Genomic DNA, 13,707 nt, shown 5'->3' on the forward strand with positions numbered 1-13,707 from the left:
GAGGATTGCACAAATGCAAAACATGCTACACGAAACATGCAAATGTACAGAAAAAAATATATCCTTATTGCAGTACATCAAGCTGACTTAAAAAAATGTTTCTGTTTATGCAACCCTGTCTTCTGCATGGATTGATAACGCATGAAGAATGTAGTAGTTTTCTTTAGTCACTGGTCTATCGTTAGAGGATCTTTTTGTCATTTAATCTGACATGGGGAACACACACTTTTTACTGGGATCCTCATCCTTTACTGAACTCTCCATAAAGTTTCCTCATTTTCCCATTTGTCCTCCAGAATCTCCAATAGACAATTTTTTAAGACTTGATCCTCATTTAAAACACTGTATCTCTACTATCTATGAACTGATTCAGACTCCAAACCCAGGTGTTCCTGCTCAGGTTAAGAATGCTTGGGAGGAGGACTTGGGCACCGAGCTGTCCAAAGAGAAATGGGAGAACATTCTTGAATTTGTTCACTCATCGTCAGTATGTGCAAGGCACGGCTTGTTGCAGTGGAAGAGTTTACACAGGATCTATTATACTTGTGCCAAACTCGCAAAGATATACTCCAATGTTAGTGATGCATGCAATCGATGCAAACACTCACTGGCCAATCTCATGCAAATGTTCTGGTCATATCTGAAATGATTTGATTATTGGACTAAAATATTTAAAACATTGCAGGATGCCTTCAACATAACCCTCTGCAATTGACGATGCAAAAGCCACTGGCTTTTACAACTTTATTAGCTAGACATTTCATTATTTGAAGTTTAACCCCTAACCCTTGATATGTGGATTAAAGAGGTATTTATTTGCATAAAGCTAGAAAAAAAAAATTGATTCTCACTCACAAGCTCCTTAACCCTCTACTGCATGAATTATTACATTTACATTATAAAAAACATTTTTTTTAATGGATTTTATGGAAAAAATTAAATTTAAAAAAGCATCTCAAAGTTATATCTTCTTGAAAGGAATTACAGTTACAGTAAAAAGTATGTGGTGGATTTACTCAGAATACTCAAAATACACACAAAATTAGATCCAAACATATTTTGGGTGTCTTTTTAATGCGTTCTCTTGAATTGTTAATTCCTTCTCTTGAAATATAAAATTTAGAACATAAGGTGCAAATAAAGTGAAAGTACAACATGAATGAAATATGAACAATGAATGTGAAACAAAATGTAAATATACTATTAGAGAAGCCTAGTGTCTTTTTTCGCTATGTAGGTCTGTTTCAATTCATGGATGCATATACCACAGTTCCATTATCACATGATGTTGCCATATGACAATTACAATGACAGCATGAAATATATATATATATATATATATATATATATATATATATATATATATATAGATCAGAGTTAAAGCACCCATTTTCTAGTTACATAGGAAAGTAGTAGTTTTGTATTATTGTCTATCAAAAAATATGTTATAAAATTAAATATATTCATTGTCATATGGCAACATCATGCAGTAAAGGGTTAAATTCATTTGATTGTTACGAAACAGGACTCGAGACAGGAAGTAAGCACAGGAGTGACGTCTTTATTTAAACATAAACTAGAGATTTACAACGGAAAACCTATCCCTCAACTCGGGATGAGACACGAAGCACAAAACTTAGGACAGGCCTATGCCTAGAACCAGTAGCTTAACTCATGTATGAAACATTAATTTAACTTAGGCAGGAATGCTCCTTTAACTTAGGCATGAACCCTCTTAACTATGGCAAGGCATAGGCACTCTTAACTATGAAATAGCACAAACACTCTTCTAACTATGGCAGGAAACACTCTTCTAACTATGGCATGGCATGAACACTCAGCTATGACTTGGCATAAACATCACAACCTGGCACCATTATTCATTCCGTCTTCTCTGTTAGTCCTTTCTCCACTTTACTTTACTTTATTATACTTCAATGGGGCAGCATGTACGCAGCAACGCGAGGGGTTTAAGTAGCCAGTCTCCTTATTGCCAACAGCTGGCAACACTTACACAGCTTTAGCATCCACGCGCACTTCAAGCACGTGCACGTGCGCGCTCTCAAGCCGCTCGTGCACTTTGTCACCACAGCGCCATCTGCCGGCGGGATCGTAATATTGATAAGGTATGGTATCCATTTTTGGATAAGGTACTGGTTGACTCTACAGACAGTTCTGTTCTAATTTTGTTTTATTGCTGTATATTATATTTTACTGCTTAATTTATGTAATTTGTTGGTGCTTTGTTAGGAATCTTAACTTGTGGTGAATGCTTCTGTTATCGCTTGTTATTCCATGTAGAAAATCCAATAAAAAAAAATGTCAAAAATCCAATAAATGAAAAAAAACAAAACCCCTGATTCTACTGGAATCATCCCCTACAGTGTCACCAGTAATAATTTGAAATCACTGCTGAAATCACAATCCTTCAGTGGGGAAAAAAAATGACAAGGTACTATAGAAGGAAGGAAATGAGATCATAAGTGGTTAGAATGCTAAGATCTTTCTTTCAAAGTCACCCAAAACATATATCTTTTTTCACATGAACAACATTTTCCAGGTTGTTCAGTTTCTTCTTCTTCTTTTTCTTTTTTCTTTTTAGAGAATGTAGAAATGATGTGACAGCATTTACACTTCATCCAGCCTGTGCATTCAGGTGCATTCTCCTGAAACGATCTAATCATCCAAAGCATGTTATGTAAAATGTAGGCTAACTTTAAAGGTTAATAGCGGTTTGTTTGATCCAGTCAGCCGGAGATAAAACTCTCAGTCGTGAAAACTCTCAGTCATGAAAACTCTCCCAGCTTCATTATTTATTCTCCTTTTAAGAGTTATCACCTGGTTGGTATTAGAACAGGCTTTAAATGGTGGATACTATTCATTTTTTCTCTTTCTCTCTCTCCACTCTGCAGAATGATACATGGAGTGAGCTGTACTCCTTTGCTGTGTTTAAGGCGATGAGTCACATGCTGTGTATAGGTTACGGCCGCCAGGCTCCAGAGAGTTTGTCTGATATATGGCTGACCATGCTCAGCATGATCGTAGGAGCCACCTGCTACGCCGTCTTCATCGGCCACGCCACCGCTCTCATCCAGTCACTGGACTCCTCTCGTCGACAATACCAGGAAAAGGTAAGAAAGCCAGTCATGTGAGATATGAAAAAGGTGAATGTTTGAAAGACGGATTGGTCCTATAGCCGCTTATTTTTTATTTTGATCAAGAATAAAAAGCCTCTTTCTCTATTGAGAAATGGAGGTCTGATGGGAGGGCGTTATTATGAAACCCACTTTACAAGGCTAAGATAAATTTAATGATACAGGCATCATAAATCCCACCATACAGCTTAAACAAACACAAGCCACATAAATCAGCTTGTTAGCATAGTTAAATACTAATTAAATATTTAAAAAAGAGGCACCAAAAATAACATAAGATGTTATATAACAAGAAGTCATCTCTCTGGTCACTCACTAGAATGATCTATAGTGTTCAGTTTGAGTAACTGTTTTCATTTAATCAGTGGGAAAATATTTTTGTCCAATTATATTCCTCAAACAAGATGACATCGACCTTTTACTGAGAACTAAAACAATGGATTATTGCATACAGAAAGCAATATGGAAAATATATTAGACCACAGCACTAGAGAATGCTCAATTCTGATTGGTCAGAAGATATCGATTAAAGGTTTACATTTTATATTATATAGAATATTATATTAAGGGATTATAGAGAGAGAAAAAAAGAGGCTGAGGAAGAAATGGTAATAGCTGCTATAACATAAGTGATAACAGTGATAAGCTAACTTTTTTTTTTTGCAGGTGTACCACAACGTAAATTAGTAAAAAAAAAAAAAATGACATCTCGTTCTTTAATTAATAAAAACCTGTAATAATTGGCATACTGCTGTGGTATAAGAGGAATAAAACATTGCAGGACAATCTGTTATTATCAAATAATAAATAATGGACTGTGCCGTAGGTGGTTGTCCTATAACAGCATGCCCCATCATGTTTTATTCCGCATACAGTATACCAAGGTAATTTGTAAATGATTACTATTAAGTCATTTTATTTCTTTTGTAACTCACAGGGGACGGTACTAAAGGAGTCAATATCAGGTTACTATTAACTATGTTTGTTAGGTGCAAACATGATTGTCATGTAATATGGGAAAAGGGACTAAAACTATGTTTCCCATCAGCCACTGCATCATGTCACATGTCAGTTTCATCTGATTCACATTTGGCTCATTGGCACTTATGTATAAATAGTCACATTTTACACTGCATGGGTTGTCTTGTGTTTTGTCACGTTGCGTAGGTGAGGACGGATGCAAGTGCAGACTTACACTTGCACTTTCAAACGTTTTGATGAGGTACAAACCAAATATAGCACAAGACTTACAAGAACCCAGGGCTAGACGAAAGTGATACATAGAGATAAACCAAACAACGCAAGACAACCAGAACGTGACCATTTATACATAAGTGCTAATGAGCCAAACGTGAATCAGGTGAAAGAGACATGTGACATGGTGCAGTGGCTGATGGGAAATGTAGTTTTAGTCCCTTTTCCCATATTACATGACAATGATGTTACCATTAAAAATGTTCTTACTAACGAATGAGTTATGTAAGCTGATATTACGAAGTAATTTATAAAATGTTATGCAAGTAGCTATAACTAGCTATGGGGATTTATACAGGTTTATGCCAGACATTTGAACATATTTGAGTGGTATATAGCATAATTAATGCAGGATTCATAGGAAAGGTTGTCACATGAGCTATGTGGTGTCACAGCAATTTATAAATGAAGCAAATAGAGTACTAGTAGTTTGTTGGAATGGTGCAAGGTCTTGGGGGGAAAAAAAGGAAAAATGAGCTACTGTGTTGTTTTGAGTGTGAGTTGAGACGCTAGCACTCAATCAGGCACTGGAATGATCCATGGCAATGACAGAAAGCTACAGCTACAGCCGTTTGCAATCACACCAGAGAAAGATGTACAGTATTGGCTGTGGGAGTTGAGTGGAATGTTCTGCCACAGCAGGAAATTGTCTTATTGTTTGGAAGAAAAATTCACTGGCCTTGGGGGGTCCATTAATACCACACAAAAGCCTTTTACAGAGAGGCCTAGAGAAAGATTTATTTGCCGCAGGCAGGTAACTCTTGCCAGCAATCATGATGAGTCTCCACATAAACATATAGTAGCTATTGTAGAAAAGCATCTCACATCAAACCTTGAGGATGATGGAGCAACAGTCACACATGAACTCCTGTCAGTCAAGAATAGGATCATGAGGCTTCAGTGGGTAAAGGCTGACCAAAACAAGACCAGTGAAGTACAAAGGAAAAAAACAGTTTTAATATTCAGAAAACCTTTTGTTTTATATTATATTTTAAAAGTCCGGGTTACTTCAAATGGATAAATCTTGAAATTAGATAAAGTTGCCTCACATTAGCTTTTGTATTGTAAACACAATTAATCAATCAATTACCCAACTAACCGACCAACAGTGTTGACAAAATATTGAAGGCTGAATACTAAATCCACATTCCTGAATGTTTTCATTGATTATGTTTTATTACATAAATGGTAAATGGTCTGTACTTATATAGTGCTTTTTTTTAACCTTAGCAGTTCTACACTGGTTCTCATTCAACCATTTACACACACACTCACACAGCAATGGTAGCAGAGCTGCCACGCAAGGCGCTAGCTTACCATCAGGAGCAACTTGTGGTTCAGTGTCTTGCCCAAGGACACTTTGGCATGTGGAGTCATGTGAGCCGGGTATCAAACCATACAATTAGTGGACAACCTGCTCTATCACCTGAGCCACAGCCGCCCACCGGCTGATCTACCCTAATTAAACTCCGATAACAAAACTGAACTTGTGTCAAATGTGTGTATATATATATGTATATATATATATATATATATATATATATATATATATATAAATGAAAAACACACAGATGGCATGGTATATGCTTATAACTTTTGCATAAGGCTTTGAATTAAGAAAAATATGCTTGAAAATTGAATAAAAAGATTCAGTCAGACGAGCGTGTAATTTGAGCACAGACATTCATCTAAAAGGCAGTAACGTTTGCCCAACACCAAAACCAGTCAAGGGACATTGAATTATTTAACTATACTCCATGCTAAAAGTTGTGGTTGTGTGTTTACTATGTTGGTACGTATGGCTGCTCTGTAGCGAGCAATGCAAAGGAGCATGGTGATTAACAAAAATTAGTAGAAGTATTCTAAAAGGATTCTCTTAATAATGCAGGTCACTTTTTTCTGAATACTGCCCTTTCCAAACATATTGTGAACTGAATACAGATACTTTAATTCTGTATTCTGAATAGGTTACAACATTATTTATATTCAGTAACAGTCCAACCCTGTCAACCAACCAATCCATACTCAGTCACTCAGTATGCCACCACAGTATGCAACAAAACCGAAGTTTAAACCATACAAACTAGAAATGCTAGCATACAGAATCCACCAGGTCAGTTAAAACTGATTCACTGATTTAAGCTCCGCCTTCAGCTAAGCTCACTAATAACACACTTACCATGATTAAAAGAGGATTAATTGTACAGCCCTAATGGTTGGTGTGTGTGTGTGTGTGTATGTATATATATATATATATATATATATATTAAAGAGAGAGATCTCATAATGATCAGAGGAGGACTATTTATTTAATTTATATTAACCACAATTCATCACACAACATGAAGCCCTGCACAGATTAATCATTCTGTCAAATGACTTGGCTGTTTCATTTACAACGCATCAGTCATCAGACTGTCTGCAACTTCTTTCACTTATGAAGTTTTATGACATTTTGAAATCAAGTTGAAATGAAGTTTTAAACTATATATTTATCACAAAGCACTAAAAAGAAATTGTCCAGTGACAAAAACACTTGCAAAGGCATTACTTTTCCTCTTTTTAACCATTCATTCCCATCCCAACCTATATACACACAGTTGCAATCAAAATTTTTCAACCCCCAATGCAAATCAGGTTTATTGTCAAAATGTACAGACTTTCAGCTGTTTGCAATGAACAAATCAAACAAAAGCAACTGAAATAGTTCAACACAACGAATGCTTCAAGTAGTTTCCTCAAATTCAACTGAAAATGCAACTTATAATGACTTCTCCAGTTTCAAAATTATTCCCACCCTGAATAGAATCCCTCTCAACAGCACAAATATGCAAAACAGGACAGGTGTTGTCTCAAGCACACCTGATGCAACCAATCAAGGGCTTCATTAGTTGCACCAGGTGTGCTTGAGCTTGAATACATGAAATACCTGAACTGGCTTGGGGTAGAAAATGTATGAAATACCTGAACGGGGCAGAAAAAGGAAGATATCAACAGCTGCAAGAAGATTTCTGAAAAGGCAGGTTGTGAAGAACCCTTGAGTGACTGCAAAAGACCTGCAGCAAGACTTGTTGGCAACAGGCACTGAGGTTTCAGTGAGCACAGTAAGGAGTGTACTAAACGCAGAAGGTTTCCATGCCAGAACTCCAAGACGTACACCACTACTGACCCAAAAGCACAAGAAATGTCTGCTCTAAATCATATAAATAAGCCACTATATATATATATATATATATATATATATATATATATATATATATATATATATATATATATATATACAGACACACACACACACACACATACATATATATATATATATATATACAGACACACACACACACCCACATACATATATATATATATATATATATATATATATATATATATATATATATATATATACATAATGACCTAGCGTATAGACTTGTGTGCTCACTTGCTTACTTGTGGGGTTCCACATGCTGTAGTAGTTCCCTTATGTCTTAGATTACTTCACAATGGGAGCAATGCATTCTTCTCAAAATAGATTATTAAAGGATATAAAACAGAATCCATTTATGATTCTGGGGGCAGCTGAGGGAATACAGAGCACTGAGCTTGGATGAAGCGACGAGCCTGAAGATAGCGGAAGCCTAGGTGCTACCATTGCTTACAAATTGTAGAGTCTAATTTGGTGACTGGAAAAAGATGATTGTTGATGATTGCTATGGGGTTTATCAAGGAAAAGTCAGTAGGCTGAAATGCTTGTCTGAACTGATTCTGTATCTTGAGAGTCAAAATCTCTACTGGAATTGTGGTGAACTGCGATGGCGAGAATGATGACTTCATTCTGATCAGTCTAGTAAGTGAGGTTGACAAAGTCACTTTCTTATAAGCTCTCTCTCTCTCTCTCTCTCTCTCTCTCTCTCGCTCGCTCTCTCTCTTTTGTCTATATCTTCACGCTTTCTGTATCTATCTCTCTCTCATCCTCTTTCCCCATAACCTCCCCACTTTCTGCATCTCTCTCTCTCTACATCCCTATACATCTTTCCCTCTCTGTCTCTATCTCTCTCTCTCTCTCACTCGCTTTTGTCTATACCTCCCCACTTTCTGCATTTCTCTCTCTCTACCTCCCTATACATCCTTCCTTCTCTCTCTCTCTCTCTCTCTCTCTGGTGTGGTGTCAGTTCAATTTGATTCAGTTCAATTCAATGTAGATAAATTCAATCCAATTCAGCAATGTTTGATGGACATAAATATTACAAAAGCACATTCAAGCCTTATTAAACAGTAGACATATATAAGAGAACAAATTACTAACAGTCACATCACTACATTTGTGCACACACACACATACAAGTATACAAACACTCACATTAGTGAGAAGTGTGTAGGTGGAGTGTCTCACTCACAGTCCCTCAGGTTGGGGCATATTTAAAAAAAATTCTGCATGCAGAGGCACTACAATATTTGTCTAACCTAATGTATTTTTGCACAAAGAAAAGACTGTCACACATTTTGGACCGATTATAATGAGTAGGTCTTTTTCTGTTTTCGGTTTTCTGACTGTTCTTTTTGTTCCCCCTGCCTGCTCTCTCTGTATCCGTCTGTGTCTCCCAACACACTCTCTTCCTCACACTTTCTTTTTCGGTGTCTACATGATGTTTCTTTGTCTGTATCTGTCTCTTCTGAGACATGCTCTCTTCCTCACACTCTCTAGCGCTCTGGCTCATTCCTGGAAACCATGATGGGTTGCCTTGAGGCCGTCACTTTTTCTGATTATTGCAATGACTAAATATAAAATCAACCCATAATCAATCATAATCATGACTCTCAGTAATAATATTTGGTTAGGTAAATACTGCCATGGTCGTAAAGTTTTCTAGTATATATATATATATATATTGTTTTTTTTTTTTGTTTTGTTTTGTTTTTAAATTGGTGCTTCTTCAGCTGTTTTAAAAACAGAAACTGTTTCAACACTACACTGAGGACTTAAAGCTAACAGCCCAGCTGCCATTTTCCTTTTGCACCTCAAGCAGCTTTGATTCCTTCTTGTTTTCCAGCTGTCACAGTGATCAATGTTACAGCACTCTTACGAATACTGATCGAATGAGTCACTATAGCTGCACCGTTGTCCTATAAAACTCTGTTTACAACCTCAAGGAAACTTTAAACACATCTGCAATCCAGTCAAATCGCTCTCCTGTGACCATACAGAAGGCTGAGGTGATTCAACGTTCTGAATGGATGCATGAGGAATGCTAATCGTTCACGTTAAACAATACGAAGGAGTGCGCACTTGAGTGAAGGACAGAACCCACAAGGTATGACTGTGAGTTAATGTATGAAAACATTGCAGCATTATCGAGGCCATATGGAAATCTGAAGATCTGAAGGTTGGCACTTTTTTTTCAGGAGAGAGTAGCTGTAATAAGTGTAATTATCCTGTAATAAGAACACAGGATAATTACCCAAACATCTACGTACTATATAAAGAATAGGTGATGGTGTTTGAATGATAAGGACCTGCAAACCCTGATAAGGAATTATGGAGTACATTTTCAATATAGTCCTTTCACTTTACAATAACAATACATGAATAATCATGCACTAATACCTGAATTAATACTTACTTAAATATGAACTAATGATGAGTTATGATGAGGCATGTACTAATCACGAATTAATGAAGCACTAACCTTAACTATAACGTGAGTCTTATGAATTCATACGTGAATAACGACCATCTTAAGTACATGTAAGTAAATGTTTGTTAATTAATGTATTAATTAACACGTAGGGGTAAACTAAATCACACGTGCTCTATAGGAAAGAATATGAATGACACGTTTATATAATTTGCCATATGCAGCTGTGTACACAAACATCACTGGATGGCGCTGGATTAGATTAGAAAGACGCACTAATAATAAACACCAATAATTTCATCTCAACCCATTTTGCCTCATTCTTCATCCATTTCTCTTCAAATCCCACTGTAGTACCAGTACATGGTCTGGGTGGATAGGGCCCGGGGCACTGCTCCTTTAGCCCACATGCGTGAAATATATCAGAGATCAAAACACCTGTGCAGCTGTCACTCACTTCAAGATTCATATGTCAGTTGGATCGTCTGCCATTTTTGTGTATTTTTGCCGGATAACTCATAGCAGTGTACTAGATGTTGAAATGTGGAGCTTCGATGCGCCAATTCAATGAAATTGAAAGGATGCAGGATGTAATGACATGCATTTGCTGTTGGTAGTGGTTACATTACATTTGTACTGATGTTACCTGGGAATTTTGTGAACCTCTGTCTTGTGAGCTAATAGAAACTTAGTGGGCGGGACTGTGGTCTTTTTGGCAGCTAATTATGAAGTATTTTCTGAGTTTTCTCAGTCTGCTGGTGTTTTCATGTTAGCAGTGCAGTCATAACGCTACATTTTAAGGACAGGTGCCTTCTCTATGTAAGAGTGTGTATTTGAGCCAATATATGACCTACTTACTGATCTGCAGTCTGCAATTATATTCGCCTAACATCAGAAGCAGGGGCTGTGTTCTGTTGTGTGTGCATATACGCTTGGGTGGGTGCACATTATGGGATCATCCCTGTGTGTGTGTGTGTGTGTGTGTGTGTGTGTGTGTGTGCGCGCTTGCGTGTGTTCAAGAAATTACAGCGTCCCATTAGACAGGCTGAAATTGTTGAGGTAGCAAACCAGCGTTCTGCCCGTGTCCTTTTGAAGGTGATATACACTATGTGTGTGTGTGTGTGTGTGTGTTTGAGTGTGTGCATTTCTATGGCGCGTTTGGTGTCCTTGAGGGTAGAGTAATAAGCTGATGAGAGGCAGAAAGGGACAGAGTGTTTCTGTAGGCGACGTGTAAGAGGTGGCCGCATCATATGCTGTATTTCCAGAGCTGCTTTCGATAATTTAATAAAGCATAATAAAGCACTGCTTTAATGTGAAGGTGACTATTACAGTAGTGTGGATCAAACCCCTCTACGCATCCTCCACTATACACTTCCTTTCAGCACTTAGAGATGTAATCCTACCTCTTTTGTGCCACTGCGACACCATGTGAGAGGATAGATTTGCGTTTCCTGTTTGAACCCAAAAAAAAAAAAAAAATGCAAACGTTGGCTGACAGAGAATGACAGGTTGCGCCAAGCAGTCAGCATTTTTCTGTTTTCATTGTTCTAACTCTTGCGTTCTGGGTTCAGGATTAGTCACATTTCCTACAGTCACATCTGAGTAGGTTTATAATTATCCTGTGCATAGTTTATCCTGACTTAATCAATCTTTTCGTGTTCAGGTCTGCGTCTGTGTTTCATAAGAACCGATCTTGTGGGCTCTAGTAGGGTTTCGCTATTGTCCTTAAGCTTATTATTGCCCTTAGTGCGCATATTTACAGACACTCCGGACTCCTTATGAGGTGCTCTCATTCCACTTGTCATAGTGACAGAGTAATTACTGACTTTAGTGCTCAGAATAAGGTGCAAAGGAAGTCAAGTAAAATCACATGAAAGGCACATTTAAAGACTGACTGCAGATGATGATTGACCTTGTCTTCCTTGAGGACTCGGTGCGCTCAGCTTTGTGCAAGAAGGAAGACTGCAGGAACCTCATTGTAGAGAGTGATGAGTGGTTTATCAGTTGATTTCGTTTGCTTGGTACAATTTTAGTTGATCTCTGCCAAAAACTCATCCAACACCACACACCAATAAACATAAAATCACCCAGCTTTCAAGAAATACATGTATATGAACAGGAAAGGCAGCTCTGTTAATGTATAAGCACGGCATGACTCACAGTTGGATCATCATGGCTGGCTTATTATATTTCTATTTATTTCTCAGACGGACCATTTGTGTATTTATTTCTTATAAATACGACAAATCATTTGTAATAGTGCCAAATTTAAAAAAACAATTTTACTTTCTGCAGACTACTGGAAGTTGTTTACCATATATGGCAGTTTGGAGGCATTTCTTTATGTAAATGAGCGTGGCTGTGCAAAAACTGAGCAATTTAGAACGTGTAGGATTTATGAACATCCATTGCATACAGTCCAGCCATACTGTATGATAAATACGATAAATACCGATGATAAATGTTTGATCATTTATAATTATAAATTATAATATATGTTCTAATATATTTACAATAATTCGATGATATAATTATAATATAAAATGGCAAATTGTAATTGCCATCTTTAAATGATCATTTAGAGATGCCAATCAGCATACAGTGCATGTCTTTGGACTGGGGAGGAAACTGGAGTACCCAGAGGAAGCCCCTGAAGCACAGGGAGAACATGCAAATTTCATGCACACAGGGAAGAGGCGGGATTTGAGCCCCCAAGGCCGGAGGTGTGAGACAAACGTGCTAACCGCTAAGCCACCGTGCGCCTCACAAATTGAAGCATATGTGGTTTAAATGTATATCAAATAAAATTTGCTTTGTGAAAGTCACTGAGCCCTGCGATGGATTGGCACCCTGTCCAGGGTGTACCCCGCCTTGTGCCCGATGCTCCCTGGGATAGGCTCCAGGTTCCCCGTGACCCTGAAAAGGATAAGCGGTATAGAAGATGGATGGATGGATGGAAGTCAGTGAAGCATTGTTTCCTTGTTTCTATCTGAGGATGGGAGAAATGTATGCTGGTGTCCACTATATCAGCAGCCTATTTAAACTAAATCAGCTCCTCTCTGTGGTGTGGTATATAAACACGAAAAGTAAGCCAATACATGTGTAAATGAAACATGTATATTTCTATATTTCTGTAAGCAAGCAAATACATATTATAACAGCTGTGTTCTCAATTGATCAGTGTAGCGTGAAAAAAACGTGATTGGTCCTGTCAAAATTCGAGTGATAATTCTTTTCGTGGGAATGTTTCATTTCGTCGAGAGATCACATTTTGAAACCAGTGATTCAAGGGTTCGCAAAACATGTGCATGGTTTTGAGAAATATATTCAAGGGAATTCTGGGAGAGCAGAGACACTGCTTTCTAAAGCCAACTGAGATCAAGTTCAAGTATTCATAGAATAAGTCATAGTGTTGAGACATGAGACATGGCGACCGAGTATTCAGTGCCTGAAGATGGCGTGTGACACAAAAACAGCCCTCGCGTCTCTCCGCATATGCTGCACTAAATGATTGTGTCTACTGTGTGCGATTCCTTCAGGCGTCTGACCTACTCAGCTCTGCCGTTTTAGTTCTGCTTCACAGTATGCACACACAGCTGTGTCCATGTGTGTGTGTCCGTGTGTGTGTGTGTGTGCATGAATGTGGACACCAGTGTACAGTGTGT

General features: G+C 37.7%; 1 protein-coding gene across 1 annotated transcript in view; it reads left to right on the forward strand.

Annotated features, from left to right (window-relative positions):
* LOC128624160 (potassium/sodium hyperpolarization-activated cyclic nucleotide-gated channel 2-like) overlaps positions 1 to 13,707 on the forward strand; it is a 69,590-nt gene that overhangs the window by 33,617 nt on the left and 22,266 nt on the right. The window contains exon 4 of the mRNA XM_053651561.1: positions 2,913 to 3,131. Within this exon, the coding sequence (XP_053507536.1) occupies positions 2,913 to 3,131 (219 nt within the window). The remainder of the gene's footprint in view (positions 1 to 2,912; positions 3,132 to 13,707) is intronic.

The sequence above is a fragment of the Ictalurus furcatus genome, chromosome 20 (assembly GCF_023375685.1).
Source record: "Ictalurus furcatus strain D&B chromosome 20, Billie_1.0, whole genome shotgun sequence".
NCBI classification, from domain to species: domain Eukaryota; kingdom Metazoa; phylum Chordata; class Actinopteri; order Siluriformes; family Ictaluridae; genus Ictalurus; species Ictalurus furcatus.